The 23,805-nt window shown below is 37.6% G+C and overlaps 1 protein-coding gene across 1 annotated transcript in view; it reads right to left on the bottom strand.

Annotated features, from left to right (window-relative positions):
- Positions 1–3,978: 3,978 nt before the first annotated feature.
- Positions 3,979–23,805, bottom strand: part of Pxn (Peroxidasin) — a gene marked incomplete at its 5' end in the record, with an annotated part of 23,653 nt that continues 3,826 nt past the window's right edge. The window contains one exon of the mRNA XM_017630074.1: positions 3,979–6,382. Within this exon, the coding sequence (XP_017485563.1) occupies positions 4,024–6,382 (2,359 nt within the window). The remainder of the gene's footprint in view (positions 6,383–23,805) is intronic.

The raw sequence follows: 23,805 nt of genomic DNA, 5'->3' as shown, positions 1-23,805 counted from the left end.
AAGCTATCAATGGGTAGAAATACAAGTTCCCACTTCTACTTGACCTTTTACGTACGTCAAAGAGAACATAATCCTTTCAATAATATTTTTTCCCCTTTTTCTGTGCTTTAAATACCTGCTTTGGCTTCTTTCTTTAATCCTAAAAAAAAAATACTAGAAACAAAAGAAGAAAGTGTGCACTGTAATCCTTAACAAAATTTTCGTGATTTTCTTTTGATGTTATAGGCGGCATACACGGTGCGTCTGACTCGTGAGTCAATTTGGATTTGTTTGTGAAAATAAATATGTGTAAGTTACACCAACATGACTCCCGGCATGACTCTGAATGATCCAACTGTGTGTAGTCAAAGGCGAGTCACTATAAGCACCAAATTTTCAAAGCAGTCGAAAAGCTCTGTTTAAATAACGAAATAGCCATTATGCTAGATTCTAATTATTTTTTGAAGATACTTGATGTCTACAATTCCACATCTGCAACATCCCTAGTTCAGATATTTGAATAATTTTTTCGCAAAATTCTTCTGGAAAGTCTTACTTCCAGCTGTCCTTAAAGGTAAAATTAGTAAAGTAAAACAAAATCCGCCCTTCCAAATGATTTTCTTCTAATTAATTTTTGCATTCTTTAACCTATATCCAAGATTTACACTCTAAAAAGTGAATGTAAATCTACTACTGAAAAGTACTTCTAAATATATATCATCAGAAAATACTGAAAATTCTCTCTCGGCTTTGCTTTTTGCTTAAAAATTACTTGTTTAATAAAAAATTCTATAAACACAAGATGCACTCAACTTTCAAAAGTAATACAAAATTTTACAAAATAATTTTAATATAAATAAATTAAGTAATTCAATGAAATTTTTACACATTTATATTCATTTTCGTCGATTTCTGGTTTCTATTTTTTTAATACTTAGAATAACTAAAATTTAACTGAACTTGTGTTTTTATCATGTAGCTCATTTTGGTGGAACGAATTCCAAGTTAGTAAATTAAATCTTCGAATGGTTGTTAAGTACATATCAGTGGTAAATTTTTATGGCTGTAAAGTGTAAAAAGCAACAGTAAGTGAGTATGCATTGCGTATTTTTATGACAATGTTTCTATTCGCAGTTAAACTTTAAAGAGCTCTCAAGAAAAAAGAAAAATTCTTACAAAATGACGCACAAGAAATGAAAAAGAAAATTTTCTTGTATTAAAATTTCTTAAATCATAAAAAATGTAACCCCAAAACCCACCCCTTGTGTGCGCTACGTGACAAATTTGGCATGGAAAAGTAAACAGACAGTGTTTAATTTTGCAGACACTAGGAGAGGAAACTGGTTACCTCTCCTTATATGTGTAAATTTAAACGAAAATTTTTTAGAGGAAATTTTAAACATTTTATGTGTAAACTGTGAAAATGTGATCAATAAATATTTAAAGCTCAAAAGCAAATTTGAAATTTGTTCTACGCCACACATATGATAAGTAAAAGTAAGCAAGCAGTGTTTAAATTTGCATTCATTAAGAGAGGAAACTGGTTACCCTGCATCTCGAAATTTCCATTTTATCAACGCTTAAGTTTTGGCTTATATATACCAAATCAACAAAAACTTTTTGGAGCTAAAAAAGTGCTAGATAAATTTCAAAAGAGCTAAAAAAAGAGCTAGGAGCTAAAACCCAATTTTCGGAGCTAAATAGAAAAATAAGGAGCTAAATCTAGCTCCCAAAACACCAAAATGGCAACACTGTGTATGTGGTTTGTTGAAGCTCTCTAAACACAAATGCGTGAAAGGCAAATGGTCTAGCAATGCGTGGTATTGTTGACCAACTGAATACTTTAATTAAACATACTTATTATTAAAATTTCATTTTAAAAATAGCACTGTTTCCTACTGTGGTTNTAGAAAAATAAGGAGCTAAATCTAGCTCCCAAAACACCAAAATGGCAACACTGTGTATGTGGTTTGTTGAAGCTCTCTAAACACAAATGCGTGAAAGGCAAATGGTCTAGCAATGCGTGGTATTGTTGACCAACTTAATACTTTAATTAAACATACTTATTATTAAAATTTCATTTTAAAAATAGCACTGTTTCCTACTGTGGTTGAAATATGTCATTTTAAAACTTGAATCATAGAAATCGACCCAGTAAAGGCTGTTTTGCTCTCACGCTCTTTTGGGTTTGAATTCTATATATAGTATAGATATAGGTAAACGCTCCACATATAGTCAGTTGCACTTAAACCAGCAGAGCAGTTAGTCTTTTTCTTCTCCCTCGCCCAGCCTGGAACAGTGACTATCGATACTATCGATAGTATCGACCCATTTCATATGTTTTTCTAAATCCATTTATTTTTCGTAATCTTGCTTTTATAAATTTGTTTATTTTAGCGGCTCACAGTTGCATTTTAGTATCAAGAAATATTGCTAGAACTTCATTCGGCGTGTAAAACGCCAAAAAGCGATTTCAGAAATTTTTCCTTCAACTCACCTTTCGGAAATAAAAAAACTTCNGCCCAGCCTGGAACAGTGACTATCGATACTATCGATAGTATCGACCCATTTCATATGTTTTTCTAAATCCATTTATTTTTCGTAATCTTGCTTTTATAAATTTGTTTATTTTAGCGGCTCACAGTTGCATTTTAGTATCAAGAAATATTGCTAGAACTTCATTCGCCGTGTAAAAAGTCAAAAAGCGATTTCAGAAATNCTTTCGAAAGACACTTTACATGCAAGGTGCCACTGAAACTGCTTTCTGAAATTTCTCAATTTGAGTCTTTTGAAATATACTGCATTGCCACGTCTGACACGTTCTTTAAACGGCAATGTTGCCTCTGCTATTTCCACTCTTAAAATAAAAAATGACGCCTTTAGAAATATTGCCATGAACCAACTAAACAAATCACCATCAGGACCGTGTATTTATAATTGCATTTCAGAAAAAAATATAATAGTTGATAACGTCATTTTTTAACCGGTTGTTTCATTCACACACACGGTTTCATTCCGTTTCATTCACATGGCGGAGAAAAAATGACGTCACTCCAAAAAAAAATACTTTTTTCACGCACTCCTTTCTGGGTGATCTTTATTCGTTCGTTCAGGAAATAATGCCGCCCAGTTTTGTTCTCTTTTNTTTCTCAATTTGAGTCTTTTGAAATATACTGCATTGCCACGTCTGACACGCTCTTTAAACGGCAATGTTGCCTCTGCTATTTCCACTCTTAAAATAAAAAATGACGCCTTTAGATATATTGCCATGAACCAACTAAACAAATCACCATCAAGGCAACCGTGTATTTATAATTGCATTTCAGAAAAAAATATAATAGTTGATAACGTCATTTTTTAACCGGTTGTTTCATTCACCACACGGTTTCATTCACATGGCGGAGAAAAAATGACGTCACTCCAAAAAAATACTTTTTTCACGCACTCCGTTCTGGGTGATCTTTATTCGTTCGTTCAGGAAATAATGCCGCCCAGTTTTGTTCTCTTTGAACCAATACGTGCAATTGTCAAAAGCGCTAGGAAAGAGAATACGCTATCAATGAAAAATAGTGGCGATAGTACTAAAACTATCGATAGTTATTTCATGTGACCAGACTATCGATACTATAGATAGTATCGTCGATAGTTTGACATCTGTAGTGGAATTTAGCTTACCATCCCGTACCTGCGTACGCCGATGTAGCAGTTATGTGCAGACAATGATTTGCACTAATAAGTGGTAATTATGTTATTTTTTGTTATTTATGGCCGTATAACAATTATATTCAACAATTTCATGATCTCATTTGCGAGGAGAGCCCAACGCATGCAGTAGAACATTGATATTGACCACGCTTGCCTGGTTATCGGCTTATGTGGTTATGTGGGTATATTTACACAATAATAATTTTTAATCAGATAATCTCATTATAAATGAATTCAAAAGTAAAAATAGTTTCTTTGCTAAAGTACTATTACATAAAAATAAAAATTAAATTATTTTTAAATATGCTTTTATTATTTAATAGTGCAGAAAAAATCTATTTACAAAATTTCATCTTCCAGCTTCTTAACTCTTTTTTTATATTCATTAAGCTCGTTGTCAAGCCTATAGATGGTCTCTTCTAAAGTGCTTATCCGCGATTCGTTAGAATGCCATGAGTTCTGTAAATTTCCAGAAATATTTCTTAAAATATGAATTGATCTCTTCTTAAGGTAATGGTTGCTATATAATTCTGATTCTTGTGTTTCCAAAAGTGGTGGTAAAGACTGACATGAACCACAGTCCTGCCAAAAATATAAGTTAATTTCCGGAATGTCAGCACATTTTTTATAGCCACCTTGCCTTTTGGGCAGTAAGAATACGTTAGACGACACTTCGTTAATATTATCACCATCATCGCAAAGTATACGACCGAGACTTGCGTGCTTAATTTGACTCAGCTGCTTTGAAAGAAATACACCATCGTTTTCATAATAAAATCGATCCCCATCGCGTAATCGTCGAAATTGCTCTACAAGAAGGCACTGGAACAATGGACCTACTTTGCCGCCCTCAACTTGGTCCTCTAGAATACCTCCGACCCATACATCAATATTATCTGGATGCCCATAAAGATTTTGAAGCTTCTTACGCACTTCTGCGCTTCTTATATCTCCTTGCAAGTCCTCAAAAGTTTTCGCTATGGTGAGATTACAGATCCGCCGATAAACATTGTATCCTGGTAGTCCGTGATCTCTGCCACGTTGAATATTAATAGCTGCAAGATCCAAAGCCACCGCGTGCGCTGTGTGAAATAATTTTTCCGTGAGTTCAGTGTTAAGATTTTGGTCAGGGGTCTTTAACTTCGCTGGCACCGAAAACATACCACGCAAAAGGGGATCTACTCCCCCTTCATATGCTATACGCCATGGAGCAAAAAATGCTTTATGCAGGGATAAATGTCCTTGTGGTATTGGTTTAAAAGTAGAATTAAGTCTGTGAAGCACTGGATTTATAATAGTATGCCCAAATCGTAACGCAGCTGTGGCAAATATATTAGCAATCGATGGGTTTATATAAGGATCATAACCTCGATATTTTCCCAACATATGCATACCACTTTCCCCTATAATTAATGGTAGCCAATGGTTGAAAGTTATATGTTGCATTTGAGCTCCTATAATTTTTCGTGTTTCTTGGTATACAGTGTCACCATCCCAGTGAGGGTTTATATCACGTAATTTTGTAGCAACACGATTATGCTCACGCATCCATATAGTATGCATGGCTAATAAACCAATTTGCTCGTTAACTCGTATGTCTCCTGCAACAAAGCAATTCATAGTGTTTTCGTCCAGATTTCGCCTACAGTCCATACCATCTTGAGGTGCAGCAAATGGCAACATATCCCTTTGGCCAGGAAACTTAACTCCTGTTCTTAAGAGTCCGTCGTCTGTTGTAAAATTCCTAAGTTCTAAGGAAAATTCATAACTGTAACCATAAACTTGGGAGGCATCAATGAACGAAGTTAATTGATTGATTTGCTCTCTATGTTGAATATCTTTAAAAAAGATTGATGTCATACCGGAACCACAAACAGAGCTAGAACGAATAACATCAATACATCGACGATTTCTTATGCGGGGATCTTCTGGTGGCACTTCGATTGGGAAGCAAGGTGGTGCAAACTCACAGGTCTTTTTACAATCTATACCATCCCAACTTTCCGAACTAACTGACGGCAGTGCATGATCCAAATCGTGATCTAAAAATTGGCCCCATTGCATTACCATGTGAGTTATTTCTTCGTCCAGGGTTATGTGTTTAGTTGAAATAATATGTGTTGATATTAATCGTGGACTTGGCTTTAAAAATCCCCGGTACAAAAAGTTTTTTGTCCAGCCAATAGGTGTGCTAAAACCATTTTCATAAATTGGCTGCACAATACGCCTAAACGCTGTCAGTGAAGCACCCCACCACGGGTTTTTTAGATTGTTACAAGTACCATCGATGCTGCGATATTTTGAGTGATAGCACATATCTGTACAATTTGGCATTTCACGATGTTCTACACAGCCGGAAAGTTCAGCTACCAAATGCAAATGTTCACGAGAAAGAAGTTCACGAAACTCATACCTTTGACTTGATAAGGTAAGATTATCGCCTTTTTCGATGTGCTTTCTTATATTTACAAGAGTTCGCTCATATATCTCAGCAGCTCGAGCAAGTTGACGTGCTTCGCCTTTAGGAAACCGGAATATACGCAAAAGGTCACCGTGATTAAACTGTCCATTTGAGGTGACATTTCGTTTCATAAAAAGAGCCTCAATGGTATTGTTTATAGCCAAATCAATTTCATTCGCAGCTTCCCTAAATGCTATTCTAACGTAATGATCACCTGGAGCTGCGTTCACACTGTTCCTGGAAAAGAAAGCGAATTATTTATCCAGTTAGCAAAAATTGGCTCATGGTTTAAAAAACTTAAATTATTTTGAATATCTGTCAACTGACGGAAAAATGGAAAACTCAAAAAAATTGAACACGTGAGAAAAAAAGCTTTAAAATTTTTAATCAAGTTTTTACACTTGAATAAAAATAACCTATAACTAATAACACTGCCCAACAAAATTCTGTTGCGTAAAATATTGTAGCCGATTCTTATAGAATTTTTCCCGTAGAATACGAATGTGAGCGTAAATATATTAAATTGGCTCTAGTTGTCGAGGACCTTAGGGTTAAAAGTGCTGAAAAACGCAATTTTGGACATTTTCGAGCCTATGCAAAACAATAGATTTGTGCAATATATCTGCTTTTGTGGGAGGATATGAAAGCCTAAACACAGTCCTTGAATACTCAGAATCAAAGAATTAAGGTCTAAACACTGAACGCAATTGGAAACATTTACAATACGACTAGGCACGATTTTGTTTTAACTCTTGTTTGGTCTGTTTTTGATCACTTGTTTTAAATGAATCTGATGCGCTGGAAATTTCGAAAGAGGTTGTGCAAACGAGATGCGGTGTACTACTGCCCCAAGAGCCAATTAATCTTACAAAAATGCCTCCGCAGGTGCCGTGATATAGCTCGAAGTGGCATAAATCGAATTTTTTACTTGGGGGTTATGTCGATATATATTTTCACCTTCAAATTTTGTGCACCCTAATATGTCTTTACCGGCCACCTAACGCACTTACCGTGTGCAACAACAACACAAAGGGGCCAAACGAAAATTGCACGCACAAAAGGGAGATGACAAGAAAAATTCCAAGCAACCGGCTGGCTCAGTGGAGACGGCGGGGTTGGTTGCAAGGGACAATATACACGCAATCCAAATACCTAACAAACAAAATCTAGCTAGGGACAACAACGAAATAAATACCAAACGGCACCAACTAATATATACATATATGTATGCAATAATAGGGTGGTCGAAAATTTTAGGTAAACAGAAAATTTTAAAACACGAATATTTAAAAAGACAAAACCTTGTTTTTGGGGCGCACCCGAGGTGAGGTCCAACCAAACGGTTACGAACCCACTCGCAATACCTTCCAAGCTGCCTGGGTGACTTTAACCGCCGAAATGACTGGGCTCAGGGTGCAGGATGCTAAAAAGGATAAGATTAGGACACACAATAGGGGAAGCCAACCGACAACAAAAATAGGCAAATCTAGACACAACAACAAAACACTTATCGAGCGGTCGGTGGACGTTCCGACCGCAGGGGTGCTCCTTGGGGGTACACGCTCCAACTCCGGTGCCGATATCACTTCGCCCCATCTGGCGCTGCTCCACACTTTCTGTTTCCCCCTCTATAATTCAGTGCTCCGCTTGGCACTCTCACAAATCCTACCTACACTTTTTTTTGCCCACAAATCCTTTGTTTTGTTTTTTGCTTCCTTCATTTTTTCCTAATTTTTTGTTTCACTGCACTATTTCAATTTTTCTTCACGCACTCGGAATAGAGGTGTTACCTCACTTAATGTTCTGCCCCGGCGCGCAGCTGCGAGTTGGTCCGCAAAAACATAGGGCCTCAGTGCCGGTGTTGTTGGTGCCCGATCAATTGGTGCCGGCCCGTTATTCCTTAAAACAGACTTGGGCGCTTTCGCGGTCACCACCACGGCGCACACAAACAAATACCATGGGCTTTGCCGTTGCCATCATGGCGGACAACAAACGTGCCGGAATGAGTGAGCAAAAAGGCGACACCCCTATTGCGCTCTTTCGCGTCATTTCTCTTTCCTACAATATTGCTCTTGATCGGCACCGTTTTTGGGCGGAGTACAATAGTGGAGACTTTTCCCCTCCACGGCAGGGCGCCACCGCCAAAAAATCATTTCACTCAATTGGAGTCCATCAAATTCACTTGTACATATGCACATATGTAAGTATGTGCAATCATTGTCGGTAAGCTTCACTCCTATCCGTTGGAGTGAAAGGAAATAGGTAAATAGAACGAAGGGGAAACAAATGTTTATTTTGTTGCGGCCAGTACGCGACAACCCCACCCCTTCCTCCTTAAAAGGAAAAGCTTGCTTTCTTTTGTGAAATACCTATCTCTTAATTGTCCCTATATTCTCTTAACTCCCTCACGTTCCATGTCCCCTTATCCTTGCCTGACTCGTCTACCAGGACATAAGTCCATGGTGACACCTTCTGCTTTACTACGAAAGATCCTATATATTTCGGCGCTAACTTCGCCGCGTAGTAATTTGCTGCATCAAATTTTTCCTCCAAACTAACTCTCCTGGCATATATTGCACATCTCTTCTCCTAAGGTTATAATTTCTTGCTAACATGGCACTGCCCTCCTCTAACCTCACTCTAACGCTAGACCTAATCTCTTCGAGTCTCAAAATTAATTCTCTCCTGCCCTCCTAATGACTCGATATATCTTCTACTGCCTTTCAACGCCATTTCCCTACCAAAATTTGCAAAGCACGGCGTGGCTCCTAACACTTCACGCTGCGCTGTTCTAATACAGCACTCTACCTTTGCTAATTGCTGGTCCCAACTCCTTTGGTTTTCTGCTACGTATGCCCTAGGGGTAGTCTTAATAATTTGGTTTATCCTTTCGGCCGGGGTAGACTGCGGGTGATAGTGTGTGGTGTACCGCAGTTGGACGCCATAATTCCGCAGAGCCCCCGCAGCTCGCGACTCCTGAACTGGGTTCCATTACCGACCGAGGGACACCAAACAAAAGAAACACCTGATCCTCTAAGATTTTACAGACGCACTTCCCCGTGGCAGTCCGTAAGGGAAACAACCGCGGAAACTTCGAAAAGCAATCCACGACCGTTAAAATCAATAATAGTCGCCGTCACGAGTGGACGTGTTTTCTTTGTGCTGTGGGGTGCGCGCTTAGTAAACACAAACAATTAACTTTGCAAACAAAACTATATACAAACAAAATAAAATCAAAGTTTTAATTCGTTTCACAATACTTAACTCAAATTAAATTAAAAGAATGAATTGTGCTATATGTAAAGGAAAGGTTGATCGTGCGGATTTAACCAAAGTTGTATGCATTGAATGCAATTTCTTTTTCCACGGAACTTGTGTACAAATTACATCAGCTGAAATCAGTTATATGAAAGCGAACAATGTTAAATATCGCTGCAACCAGTGTACATCTGTTCGTCGAAGTTCTCTCCATCGAGATACTTTCTCAGCAACTCAACATTCGAAGCAATCAACAATTCCATCAACATCGCAGTCTAAGCCAAAGGCAAAACAATCAAACTTAACCGGTTTGCAAATATCTGCAGAGTCACACCAACAACAAAATAAATTAACAAATACCACGAACAATAAAACAAATAATAGCAATGACAATGCTGGTACGGTAAACGGAAAGTCTGTGAGGAACGAAGAGAATGAAGTGAATGAAGAAAATGTAACTCTTCATCTATTATACAAAAAGATAATGTGCTTAAAGGCAATCAATATTGATTTTCTGGAGACTATCAACAGTTTAAAAGATGAGAACAAAGCTTTAAAAGAGAAAATTGCTAAGCTTGAACGTCAGGTGAACTCTAGCGCGCAGAAACAGCTGGAAAATGAAATAGAGATTGTTGGCGTTCCTAATGTTGAAGCGGATAACATCAACGAGTGTATTGAGAATATTTTTACGAATGCACTAGGCTTATCTGTATCAGCTGAGCAAATTGAGAGATGCTATATAAAAAAATTAAAACCTATCAATGCCTCCTCAGCCCCGCGCACCAATATATGTGTACGTTTCTCTTCACGTGATGTCAAAAGAAAAAANTCAAAGGAAAAATAATGCGCGCGAAATCGATCGCTAAGCAAAAACTCACGTCTGGGATTTTTTCTGCCGGTAACAGTAGACAGAAAATATATATTAATGATAACCTTACCTACTATAACAGAGCTCTGTACGCTGCTGCAAATAAGTTTAAAACAGAGAAACATTATAAATATCTATGGGTTAGGAACTCCAAAATAATGTTAAGAAAGGCTGACAAAAGTGATGTTGTTGTTGTGAGATCTTTTGATGACTTGTCTGGGTTACCAGACTAGTTTATCCTTTAATTTTATTTATTGCATTTTTTAACTCCTAAGTGATGAATTTATTCCTCCAAAATGATCTCAACAGCAACAATCTCTCCACTGCACTGTGGGTACCGCCATTGGCCAAAATTAAAAAAATCAAATGTCATTAATCAAGAATTCAAAGTGTCGATAAGATTGTTCACACTCCCGCCAAACCAAAACCAAAATAAAAGTTAACGGATAATTTTTTTTCATTCCTTTATAGCCATTCAAACTTCACATATAATTTAACATTGAGCTCGCTTATCGGTGCAGTTTTTTAATGGAGAACTTGGGAAAGTGATAACTTTTGTTAAGAAAGTGTGAGCAATATTAACTTGTTATGGATATTAAACAAGAAGGTGAGTACTCTCTAAAAACATACATTTTATTGTTTAATAACTTAAAGCGTCAATGTAATAGCACCCCTGCGCGAAGCACTTTCTGTCATTTTTTTTAGCTTAGTCTAAAGTAAATTTTAGATTTAGATGGTTTGCCTCCGAGTGCCTTCTACAAATTCGGTACTAAAATGAAGAATATTGTTCTACCTTTTCATACAATAAGGAAGTTTCCTCCCGTTTTTTCCTTTTTCCGAGTTATGATAGATTAAAGCAGGGGTGTCAGATATGATTCTTGCTTGAGCAACTTTAATTCGTTATCACTGAAAGCCTTTTATATTTATTTATTTATATATTTTATATTTATATATAGGTGCTGGCTATCAATGCGTAATTACACGCAATTTTTTATTTGATAAATGACTTGAAAGTCGAAAAAGTAATACAACATGGTCAACTCAAGCCAACCAAATCCTGGAAAACATCAAATGCAGTTGGCCTTATCAAGGTGTTGAGATTATTGAATTTGATCCCCTCAATGACCGAATTTATTTAGTATGCAAGAAGTTAGCAGAATTTTGGAAAGAAAATGCAAGCAGAAAAAATGCAATTATGAGAAATCATTCCTCTTGGCTTGGCAAATCTGAGACTGTCTTTTTAAGTGGTCGTGATGAAGATTATCCAAGTACATCACAACAACGAGGTCGTCCTAAAAAAAGTTTTGAAGAATGTTCTTCGCGGAGTAAACGAAGACGTGTGGCTGAAATTTCGAAATCCGACGAATCAATTGCCACAGCTTTGCGTAATAGTTCATGTAATTCGAATTTGGGAGAAGAAAACACGATGAGTGTAATGCCTTGTGAAGTACTGGCGCTTTTTGTGGAAGCAAAGTTTACAAAGAAGCAGTACTTACTTGTTCAGAATTTCGTCAACACCCAGATGAAAAAAATGCACTGCCTAGCTACAAAATTATAAAGACTGAAAAAGAAAACTGGTATCCAGAAGCCGCGAAAATTAGTGTCACCGAGACAGGTGCCGAAGTGGACTTACAGGCTTTACTTAACCACACGGCGACAAGAATTCCTACTTCGCAGAAAGACGTTCTTGACACTCTCAACAATGACTTACATAAAAGCCTACAGTTAGTAGGGAAATGGGGATTTGATGGAAGTACAGGCCAAAGCGAGTACAAACAAAGCTTTCATGATCCTTATGCTAAAGACAGCGATTTGTTTGTTACAAGTTACGTGCCATTGCAGCTCAAGTTAAAAAATGACAAAAATTAAGATGTTGTTTGGAAAAATCCTCGACCGTCCTCAACACGATACTGTCGCCCATTAAGATTTCAATTTAAAAAAGAAACTACTGCTGTATCTGTTTTTGAAGAACAATATTACACTGAAAAAATAAATGCCTTGCAGCCTTTAACTATAACTATTAATGATAAAGAATGGACAGTCACTAACAACTTACGTTTAACTATGGTTGATGGAAAAGTGTGCAACGCACTTAACGAATCTACATCTTTAAAATGTTACATATGCGGAGCGACACCAAAGGAAATGAACAACATTGAATTATGCCTTCAAAAAGAGGCCAATGAGAACAGTTTATGTTTTGGTTTGTCCCCGCTTCATGCTTACTTCAGATTCTTTGAGTTTTTTGTTCATATTTCCTACAGACTCAAAATTAAGAAATGGCAGATAAGAGGTGATGACAAAACAGAATTTGAAAAACAAAAGAAAATAGTCCAAGCTGAATTCAGAGCAAAACTAGGATTGATTGTGGACAGACCGAAAACGGGAGGAAGTGGTTCGTCAAATGATGGCAATACGGCCAGGAAATTTTTTAACAATACCAAAATTTCTGCTGAAATAACTGGAATCGATGAAACACTGATCGACAGATGCGCAACTGTTTTACAGGCTTTAAATTCAGGTTATAATATCGAAGCAGAAAAGTTCAGAGTTTTCGCCTTAGATACAGCTGCACAGATAATTGAAACATATCCATGGTACTATTTACCTGCTTCAGTTCACAAAGTGTTGTTGCATGGTGCATCGGTGATTGAGCATCATGGACTTATTTCTATAGGCGAGTTAAGTGAGGAAGCTGCAGAGTCCAGAAATAAGGACATTAAAAATTACCGACTGAATCACACAAGAAAAATGTCTCGGGTTGTCACTAATAAGGACCTTTTGAATAGACTTCTTTTAACTTCCGACCCACTATTTCAAATGTGAGAAAATTGCCTACTAAAAAAAAAACTTTTTATCAGAATGCATTAAAATTGTTAAAAATCTAATTTACCAAACATGTTATTTTTGTGAGAATTTGTTTACATTTTCGTTTTTATCTTGTAAGTTAAAACAAATAAAATTAATAATAATAAGTGTTTATTAAAAAAAAAGCTTGTGTTATATTTTTGACCGCGTTTTGGGCGGCAATGCATTCATTTAATTTATTTTAACATTTAAGTCTATCCTACTCAACTGTCAAGTGTCAATATTTTGGTCCGATTTCTGAACAATTGTATACGCTATTTTATCCTTACTAAAAACGGTGTTCTGCCAATTTTTTTCAAATTTCTCTGAAAATTAACCATTTTATTCATATTTTAAATTTAAGGATATATGGGAGGTGGGCGTGTTCTTGGTCCAATTTCAAAACAATTTCATACGCTGCTGTATCTTTACTAAAAACGGGGTTCTGCCAATTTTTTTAAAATTTCTCTGAAAATTAACCATTTTATTCATATTTTAAATTTAAGGATATATGGGAGGTGGGCGTGTCCTTGGTCCAATTTTTTCGAGTTTTTGTGGATAATTTATTTATTTTTTTTTAAAGTAAGCCTGCAAAATTTCGTTGCTCTAGGTAACCTCCTTCTATTTTTGGCCGCCATCTCTATGAGAAGGATCCACTGTGCACTGTCAGCCCTATTAACAGTACCGATTCAATAATTCCACTTAAATATTGTTTTTATATTGTCCATCAGAATATTAGAAGTCTACGGCAAAACTTTGATTCTTTACTTTGTAATTTAGAAGCATTTCCGGCATTTCCGGATATTATCTTTGTGTCGGAAACATGGATATATTCTCATGAAAGTGAATTTTTCCACATACCGAATTTCAATTTTTATGCAAATAGCAATGATGATTATTCTGCTGGTGGAGTTGGTGTTTTTGTACGTAATACATATGATTGCGAGATAGTAAGGTATAATCTGCGGAGTGCAGATGTAGTAAAAGTTCTGTTAAAAAATAACAACAAAAATGTATTCATAATCTGCGTATATAGGCGACATGCTGAATCTGTTCAGCACTTTCTGGAAGAATTTTCTAATTTTCTAAATGATGAGAGATCAAGCAATACGGTATTATTAGGCGACCTAAATCTGGATATACTGCAGACAACTACAATATCTGAAAGCTATCTAACCCTTTTGGCTAGTCATGGCTTTACTTCCTACATCAACGAACCAACAAGGATATCTTCGGGAACCTGTCTGGATCATGTCTTTTGTCGATTCGGTAGCATGTGCACTGCGAGGGGTCTAATCTTGGACCTTCTAATAACAGACCATACCATGACGGGAATCAAAATAGAAAACTTGTACCAAGGGCATAAGAAACCGAAAAACAGCGTAATATAAATAAAATCACTTATGCGCAATTGAATGACATGCTGCGTCATGAAGATTGGGTTAGGGTTTATTCCGAGAATGACATCTCAAAAGCGTACTCGTTATTTTTAGAAACATTGCATTCTCATATAAGATCTGCAAGCTACACTTGTGTCCCACGAAGGCATAAAACCATACTCAAACCGTGGATTAGTTTTGAGCTAGTCCATAAAATCAAACTTAAAAACAAACTAGGCGGTAAATGTCGTAAGCATCCATCGAATCGGCAACTTCGCTCTCGTTATGGCAAATTATGCAAGGACTTAAGCAAAGACATCCAATCACAGCGTGACAATAGATTTGTTGATTGTCAAGGTAACTCGAAAAAACAATGGGAACTCATTAATAGCGTTGTCAATAGGAAACGAACGTGGCCAAGATATTTCAGATCCCTCCATTGTTTTCGGCATTTTTAATGACTTCTTTGTGTCGGTAGGGCAATCTTATTTCACTCCATGCAATTGTATCATATCGAGTAGTGACGTAATCAGTTCCAGTAATAGTTTTTTATTTGAAACCTTCACAGGTTCAGAGATTTTATGATTATTAAAAATCTAAACAACTCTGGTTCTTGTGGTTATGATGGCATATCTAATAAACTGCTTAAGAGAACAGCCCTTAATCTAGTAGATATTTTGAAACTATCTTTTTAATACTAGTGTTTACTCAGGTGTCTTCCCTGAACAGTTGAAATGTGCGATCGTTCATACCTCTATTTAAAAAGGGTAACAAGAAGGATAAAAATAATTATAGGCCAATTTCCCTGTTGCCATCTGCCTCCAAAGTTTTCGAAAAAGCACTAAAAAGTCGTTTATTACTATTTCTTGAAAACAAAAGTTTCTTTAGCTCAAAACAGTTCGGGTTTAGATCAGGCCGCTCAACTGAAGATGCGCTCCTTGAATTTTGTTCATTCATCTATAAAGAGTTAGATATCAAAAAAAGCTGCGCGAGTCTCTTCGTTGACATCACGAAGGCTTTTGATACGGTGGACCATGTATATCTACTGCATAAATTGTATTGTGCCGGCTTTCGTGGATTTATGCATGACTGGTTTAAATCCTAACAGGCAGGATGCAAATGGTGAGAATTCAAGGCACTCTCAGTGAACCTAACTCAATAAAAATAGGGGTTCCGCAAGGTTCTGTGTTGGGTCCTATTCTTTTTCTTGTTTATATCAATTCCATCTTTGACTTACCTTTTTGTAGGGAATGTCACTGGTTTTGCTGACGACCTTGCCATAGAATATGGGTCAAGTAATGTTTTTGATTTAATTGCCAGTATAAATTATGATGTCTCTATTTTAAGATCTTGGTTTGCAAAACATAAACTCATTATCAGCAGCAAAACCAAGCTTATGTTTTTTAGTCTGAATTCTAGGCAACCTCCAGATGTCAACATAACATTTCATTCTTCAGATTGCGAACGTTTTGCCAATCATCAACATTTTTGTCCTGAGTCAAGATCTAATACTTTCAATTCTCTTATACCCTGTAGCGCTAATTGCTTTGTTATTGATATAGTTGAGGAATTTCAGTATCTAGGTCTTATCGTCGATAACAATATGAATTGGTTCAGTCACATTTCTCGTTTGAATCAATATCTGCAATATTCACTACGTTGTCTCTACCAACTCAGGAATTACTGCTCTAGTTACACCCTGAAAACAGTTTACTACGCGCTTTTTCACTCTAAGTTGGTATATGGTATCACCTGTTGGGGAGGCTCCAGTCTTAATAAAATCCAGCCATTAATTACATTGCAAAAGAGTGCTATACGAAACATTTGCAAAGTGAAACGATTGCATCCTTCAAGGGAGCTTTTTAGAAGGTTATCGATTCTTCCAGTGAGAAATCTTTATTATTTTAAAGTTTTGAAAGTTTTTTTTATTAGGTGTGGTTATCTGGAAAGCATGTCATCTGAAGTCTATAATCTGAGGAGTAACGCAAACAATACAGTAGCAGTGCCTTCTTGGAGAACCACACACTCTAACAAATTCTATACAATAGTGTCTATAATGCACTACCTGCCGTTATTCGTGACTTAAGGAATCTTCACCAGTTTTTGAAACATGTAAAAGCCTTCGTTTAGGCATGTCGTATCTTGAAATCGAAGTTTTGCTACGGACAAATAATTGAATAATAAATTTACACCTTTAAGTTTTGTAGTTAATTAATTATTCTCAAATACAACTGCTACCTGATGTACATAATTTTTTTAGAAGTTTATAAGTTTTGTTACTTCTTATCTTTTTTAAAATTTACCATTTTTTCAACAGTCCACCCCACTGTATTTCTAACATAACTAGGATTGGTATTTGACGCTATGTTATCTATGCCCTATCTTTTCTTATATCTAGTACGTTATAGATATACATGCTTTGCAATATTGTGATTATATTTGAAATTTATGTAGATATAAGCAAAATGATTAATAAACTGAAACTGAAACTGAAATATACTGGTAGCCCTGTGTCGACTTCACATGGGCCCTACCAGATCAACACATATCATTTGCCAAGGCTCGATTGCCTTGGACCTCTCAACAAACCCCCCAGCTGGCTGTGTGTTATCAGGCGTCACCTGTTCACAAATCTTACATTTTCGACATATTTCGCGATATCCGCCTTCATCTGCGGCCAATAAAAATTTTGCGCAACCCTTACGAAAGTTTTCCGAATGCCCAAGTGACCAGCCAACTGGTCATCATGACATTTACTCAGAATCTCAGCCCTCTCCTCTCGACGAACAACCTTTTTCCAATCACGTAAGGAGAATTTGGACCTAACAAATGTGTAGAGGCAGTCGCCTTCTACTCTCCACGCTGGGCACGATAAGGGTCTCTTTTCTACAGACCGAATCATCTTCGACAACCACGGGTCACTAGTGGAAACTTCAGCGATAGGCACACTACGGGACAACATATCTGGAACCACATGCTCCTTTCCTTTCCGGTGGAAAATCTCAAAGTCTTACTGCTCGAGCTTCAGAGCCCAACGCGCTAACTTATCACAAGGATCCTTCAAGTGGTTCAGCCAAACCAAAGAATAATGGTCAGTGACGACTAAATCTAGCGCCTTCAACATATGGACGCAATTTCTCGACCGCCCACAAGACCGCTAAGCACTCCTTCTCTGTCGTCGAATAATTTTTCTCATTTTTATTCAGGGATCTACTCAAATATGCTATAACCCTCTCACTGTCCTCAAATCTTTGGGTAAAAACTGCTCCTATACCGAATTTAGACGCGTCTATCTGGATTGTGAAAGGCTTCTCAAAATCTGGACAACTCAAAATGGGTGCTGTCACCAGGTGCTANAGACCTCTTCTTGGTACCGTAAAAGCTGTAAAGGGTCTCGACTGCACCTCTACCGGGATTTGCCAATACGCGGACTTACTATCCAGACTGGACAGGAACCTGGCGTCCCTTAGCTTATATAAAGTCGTCGAAACATAAGGAAGGGGGTAGCTATCTCTCTCTATACAGTTATTTAAAACCCTATAGTCTACACAAAACCTATAAGACCCATCTTTCTTCCTAATCATGACTACGGGGGACGCCCAAGGACAATGCGACTTTTCAATTACTCCCTTATCGATCATGTCTTTTAACTCCTCGTCCATACGCGACTGTATGACGGTAATACCTCTGCTTCACAGGTTCGACTCCTGCTTTTACCCTAATCCGATATTCAAATAGGTGGGTTCGACCTAACCCTTCTGGCATAGCCCTGAACGCTCAGGCAACTAATTCATCTAAAGCACTAGCCTCTCTATTGCTTAGCTCGGAGTGATCGACTATCGCCGCCAAATAGTCCTGCCCCGGTCGAGAAAAGCTCCACCTCATTTTCATGAAATCCGGGATAATACCCGCCTTGGTCCAAAAATGGACCCCAAGGATAACGCTCTAAGGCAAACCAGGAGCTATGAGGCACTCAACGAGGACTGACCTGCCCTCTACCTCAATTGGCAGCGAAACCGAACCTGACACCGATACATTGCCTCCATCCGCAAGGGTAACTTTCAAGGGAATATTCGATGAAGACACCCTAACGCTTCAAGATGAGAAACTTCCCAACCTAACTGACCAATTACCGTTCTCGACGCACCAGAATCCAACAATGCCCTAAAAGTGTAACCAAAAATCCTCACATCCAAATACGGACGCTTGTCGAAGCCGTCCGAGACAAGCGAATAAGCCAACCGAATATCTGAATCACCGAACCCTACTTTAGCCAGCTGGGAGTTAGCAGGATTACTAACTCGCCCTACTAGACCACCTGACCTGCTGTCCCAGGGGCCTATCTCCCGTTTCCTGACTTCTTAGACCGAACCGATCAAACATTCGACCTCGACCCTGACCCCAAATTCGGTTCCGACCTAACCTTCGACTTAAATGGGTTGTGGTGTCGCCGACCACCACCCTCGGGACTTCGTTGGTGGCCCTGGGAAGCCTTTGGCTTCTCATTGCACACCGGGCAATCTCGTTTCATAACCCCAGTCCTGCCACAACCATAGGACTTAATACCTTTCCTGCACTCAGCTGAAACATGTCCGAAACGCTTGCAATTAAAGCAGCGGGTATTAGGCCCCGCCCTAAACCCTTCGCAGTTCGTTGAATCTGCCACCGCTGCGACCTCCGAGCCCACCGAGGCATAAGCTAAATCAGGCTCCAACAGACCTTTGGCCTTGTGACGTGGTGGAGGGACAAAAGCTTCAACCGACGACAGTAGTAGATTAGCCCTAATTATCCCTAGCATCCTACTCTCCGACAGGGGCTCCTGTAACCGACCGAACATAATTTTCATCGCTGCCACGTAGACTCCGATGAACTCATTCGCTCCCTGTCATCGTAGTTGGAGGGCAGATACTCAAACTTCAACTTCCTAACCAGTTACTTCCATCTACTTAGCGAGCGCCTAACTGATCTAAAGCATAGAAGTGCCTTCCCCGAAAATAAATCAACCGCGCCTCGGAAAAGTTAAGCAGGAGCCACACCGCGGTGGCTACCCTGTCCAGAAAAGCGTGAACCGAAAGAGCCGACTTCTCCCCATCGAAACTCACGTCCCACTTTGAAAGATTCTCCGACTTCACGCTCCCGACCGGTGCAACGGACCCGCACGCCCGCTCTTCGGCCACCTCGCCTGGTGCCGCTGCCGATCGTACCACCGAACCTCGTTCTCGGTCACTCATCCGCTCCGGCTCGTCCTCCTCGCCAACTGCCTCCTGCAAGTCCGCCAAGCAGAGCATCAACCTGCTCTTCAAACTCGACTGCTGCGTCTTCTCCGCACCACCGCAGTACCACTCTAGCTTAGCCATGGCTTTGGCCCCAGTCGACGGCTTCGCGTCCTTCGTCGACTCGCTCATCAACGACTCGACCTCCTTCAACTTTTGCTCGACCGCAACCCGATCCTCCTCGAAACTGAAGAGGTAGTCCTGGAAGAGGTCACCCGACCCTCTTCTCTCTAACAACCTTGACGCCCGCAAAGATCTCCACATATTACCGACCGACCCTACTGGGAGACCCCGAGACTCCATCTCAAACGACAACTCCTCTTGCGACAATCGATTAATCTCCATGTCGTATGAATCAAAAAAGAACCAAAATGTAACGCAAACCCAAAATATTTAAAATAAAATCAAAAGCGCAGTAAAATAAATAATTAATCAAAATCCAAAAACCAAGAAAAAAACAAATCGCCAAATCAGACAGAATAAAAAAATAAATAAATAACAAACGCGCAAAGATACAAAGAAATATAATAGTGATAATTGACAAAAATCTAAAACTGACAAAGGAAAAAAATATACAAGCAAAATTGAGCTTTATTGCCAGAATTACTCCGGAAAAATTAATAAGTAAACATCGAACAAAAAAGTTCCAAAAAAAAACGATAAATCGAAACAAAATTATTGAATAAACACAGGAAACCGAAAATGAAAGAGAAATAAAATTCGGTAAATTAAGTAGGAAATAAATTGCCAAACCAAGAGATCGATTAATTAAAAAAATTTCAAAAGGTTCGAATAAAATCAAAATTTTCCAAAAAATAATTAACAAAACCGAAAAAAAATTTACGAGGACTTAACAGTTTAAGAACACGACCGAAAATCAAAACTCGCGAAAACAAAACTTATGACATCGTTTTATGTATAGGCACTCCAATGCCTATACTTCACTTTACTGCTGGGTTGTAAGTTGCCCTATACCGCCGCAACAAAATGACCCTAACACACGCGACAACAATAGAGCCTAACCACACAAAAAAACAAAAAAAATACACGCACTACTAAAACAACACGGCAACTAAATCTGTACAAGTAATAGTATATATGTACTGTAGCACATGTGTACAGGAGTAAATGGAACATATATTTTAGAGTACTTAAAAAGATAGGACCAAAAATGAGTACATTATAAATTTGAAGAACTGAGCAATGTTACTCAACAGCGCTCTGCTACATAAAACACTGTTCCGCTTTTCCAGAGTACTTGAGTATCATGAACGAAAGACACAAGATCACGCCTTCCCGAAAGAAAGAAAAAAGTTATTTTCTAGCTGTTGAAATCTTGACGCCATCTTTGTTGTAAGAAGTAAACAGCGAAGAGAACAAAAAAAACCGCGTAATTGTTGAACGCATGAATAATCATTTTTGTTATGCAAATTCTTCTATAAATCATGTCGTTGTGTTAAATTATTCTTTACCTTATGTGTGCACACGTTGTCACAAGCGAAAATTAAGAAAATTGCAGTAAAAAGCCACCACCAAATTGTAAACAACGAACAAATGTAATCAAACGGCTAATGTCAAAGTCGCCCAACTTTTTTCCTAAATGCGATTATAACGGGCTACTAAGAAGAAGGCGTGATCTTGTATTTTTGGTTCATGCTTGAGTATGTTGATTGCATCCAGTAGTATTTGAAAACTTCATATGAAGTATAGGAATACTTATGAAGTTGTATCTTCTAAAATGTTAGCATTTAACATAATGTTAAGAAAATACATACATTTTCTTTTTATTAAATATATGCTTAAAATATACATAGTTTTACATTTCTCGCCGGACGCTTCAATGTTTGCAAAAAAGTTCGAATCTTTCATACATATACATGATTTATGTACATAGTATGTATGTATTATATATATATTTATATATGTTAGTAGAAACCAAGTAAGCAATATAGCAATTCACAGAGCTATTGCCTAAGCAAAACACCACCGTTTGCAAATTTTCGATGACATATGTATATGAACTACTCCCACTGACGCAATGGCCGGACCGTAAATGCACTTGACGTTGCTGTCAGCAATGCGACAATTTTTTCAGGAATTGTTAACGCAAAACGAAACATTCAATCTATCATTATTGAAGTCCGAAAACTCGTATTTTTACCTCGCTTTTATCAGCTAGGCATTGTATATATCAATTTTTATTAAATATTGATGAATTCCTTAGTCACACTGCTCAAAAAATCTGAAATTACGGTAAATAAACAATATAGATTCAAGGCCGTATCTAAGAAAAGTCGCCTATCTTCGACAATTTTTATGCGATTGCCATAAATGAGCCATTAGTTTATTTAAAAATAGCTATAATTTTCGATAGTACTACATATTTTGAAATTGTGGAAATAAGCCATGGTCAAAATTTTAAAAATTAAGAGAAATATGGGCTTTTTCACTTTACCTGATAAAAAATCCCAACAAGCCAAGTCCGACAACAGATTATTATACACCATTTTAAAGGCCTATATACCCTCTTCTGAGATCATATCTTTGAAATCGAATCAAACATAGTCATTCAAACACTCATAAATCCCCAAATCGTACTTTCTGACCTAAATCGAAAGGTATCGACCTCTAAGGGCCGGTTGTTCAATGTCGGGTTATCACAATCATTATTGACGTTTTCAACATCATGCATATAACATGTAGTCGATAAAGCAGTCGTTGCATTTAACCGGAGCTTCTACCTCTGATTTGTGCTAATCAGACATTGAACAACCGGCCCTAAATGACTTTTGAAAATTCTATAAAAATAGGCAATAATATTTATCTGTTTTCGTTAGTTTATGGCGTTACAACAATTACATATATTCAAATATTTTTATTGAGCTTGAGGCCGTTTTTAATGAAAAATTATTGTGGAAAGCAACAATAATTTTTGAAAAAAGTGGAAGTAATAGCTTTTTCGGAAATCACCACATTTCCTCATCAGACTTCTTTCGGTGGGATTCGATCCAACGACCCCAGCTGACTCAGCCAGTTGCCTACGCACCGTGCTAAATTCGCCTTGTGAATAATTGTTGCTTTTTCCACTTTTTCATATTTGTTAAGCCAACACAATCAAGCGCAGCCATTCCGCTGCATTTAACACTTGATCATGTGGTTGTTGGTTTTTTTGGTTTTCGTAAATAATTATATTTCTGCAATGTTTAACTTTTTGGTTTTTTCATTTAAAACGGCTTGATGCGCAGTAAAAATTGTTAAATATAATAACATTTTTCATAAAAAAAAAATTATTAGGGGGTGGGGTCTAGAAATTCTCAAAAACAGCATTTTCAAATAAAACGAATGTTATTATCCTTCGGTCCCATATCAAAATTTCGTTGTCGTTACCAAAAAAATTATGTCGGCAAAATTTCTTCACCCTATCTTCGTTTTTCAGTTAGCGCTCGCAAAAGAAAGAATTTTCAATGAAAAAATATTGATCCGCAACTTAATTTTTTAAACCTTAATGAACCCAGGCGTTGCGGAGTGGAAGCACGGCATTTAAATCAATTACAAGTGATTAAAATACAAATATTTATACCATCAAAATACCTTTCTGTAGATCTTCGGGTGCCAGGAATCCGAATCTGCTGTTTCTTTTTACCAATAAATGTTAATTTGTTTTTGTTACTTTTATGGCCTTACAACAATTATATTCAACAATTTTTATGAGCTCGAGGCCGTTTTCAGTGAAACCTTATTGTGGAAAAGCAACAATAATTTGAAAAATTGGTAGAAGTGATAGCTATTTGGGAAATCACCACATTTCCTCATCAGACTTCTTTCAGTAGGATTCGAACCGACGATCACCACTGACTCAGCCAGTTGCCTACGCACTGTGCTAAGTTTGNTTTTTGCTAATAATTCTATTTTTAGAATATTTAGCTTTTAGGTGTGCTCGTCCTTAAGTTATTTGTTTTTGTTCAATAAGGTTTCACTGAAAACGGCCTCGTGCTCATAAAAATTGTTGAATATAATTGTTATAAGGCCATAAAA

This window comes from Rhagoletis zephyria, unplaced genomic scaffold, assembly GCF_001687245.7.
Source record: "Rhagoletis zephyria isolate East Lansing unplaced genomic scaffold, Rhagoletis_zephyria_1.1 Rzeph_scaffold_07350, whole genome shotgun sequence".
Classification (NCBI taxonomy): Eukaryota; Metazoa; Arthropoda; class Insecta; order Diptera; family Tephritidae; genus Rhagoletis; species Rhagoletis zephyria.
Note: the sequence above shows the minus strand (reverse complement) of the source record. Positions and strands in the feature narration are given on the sequence as shown.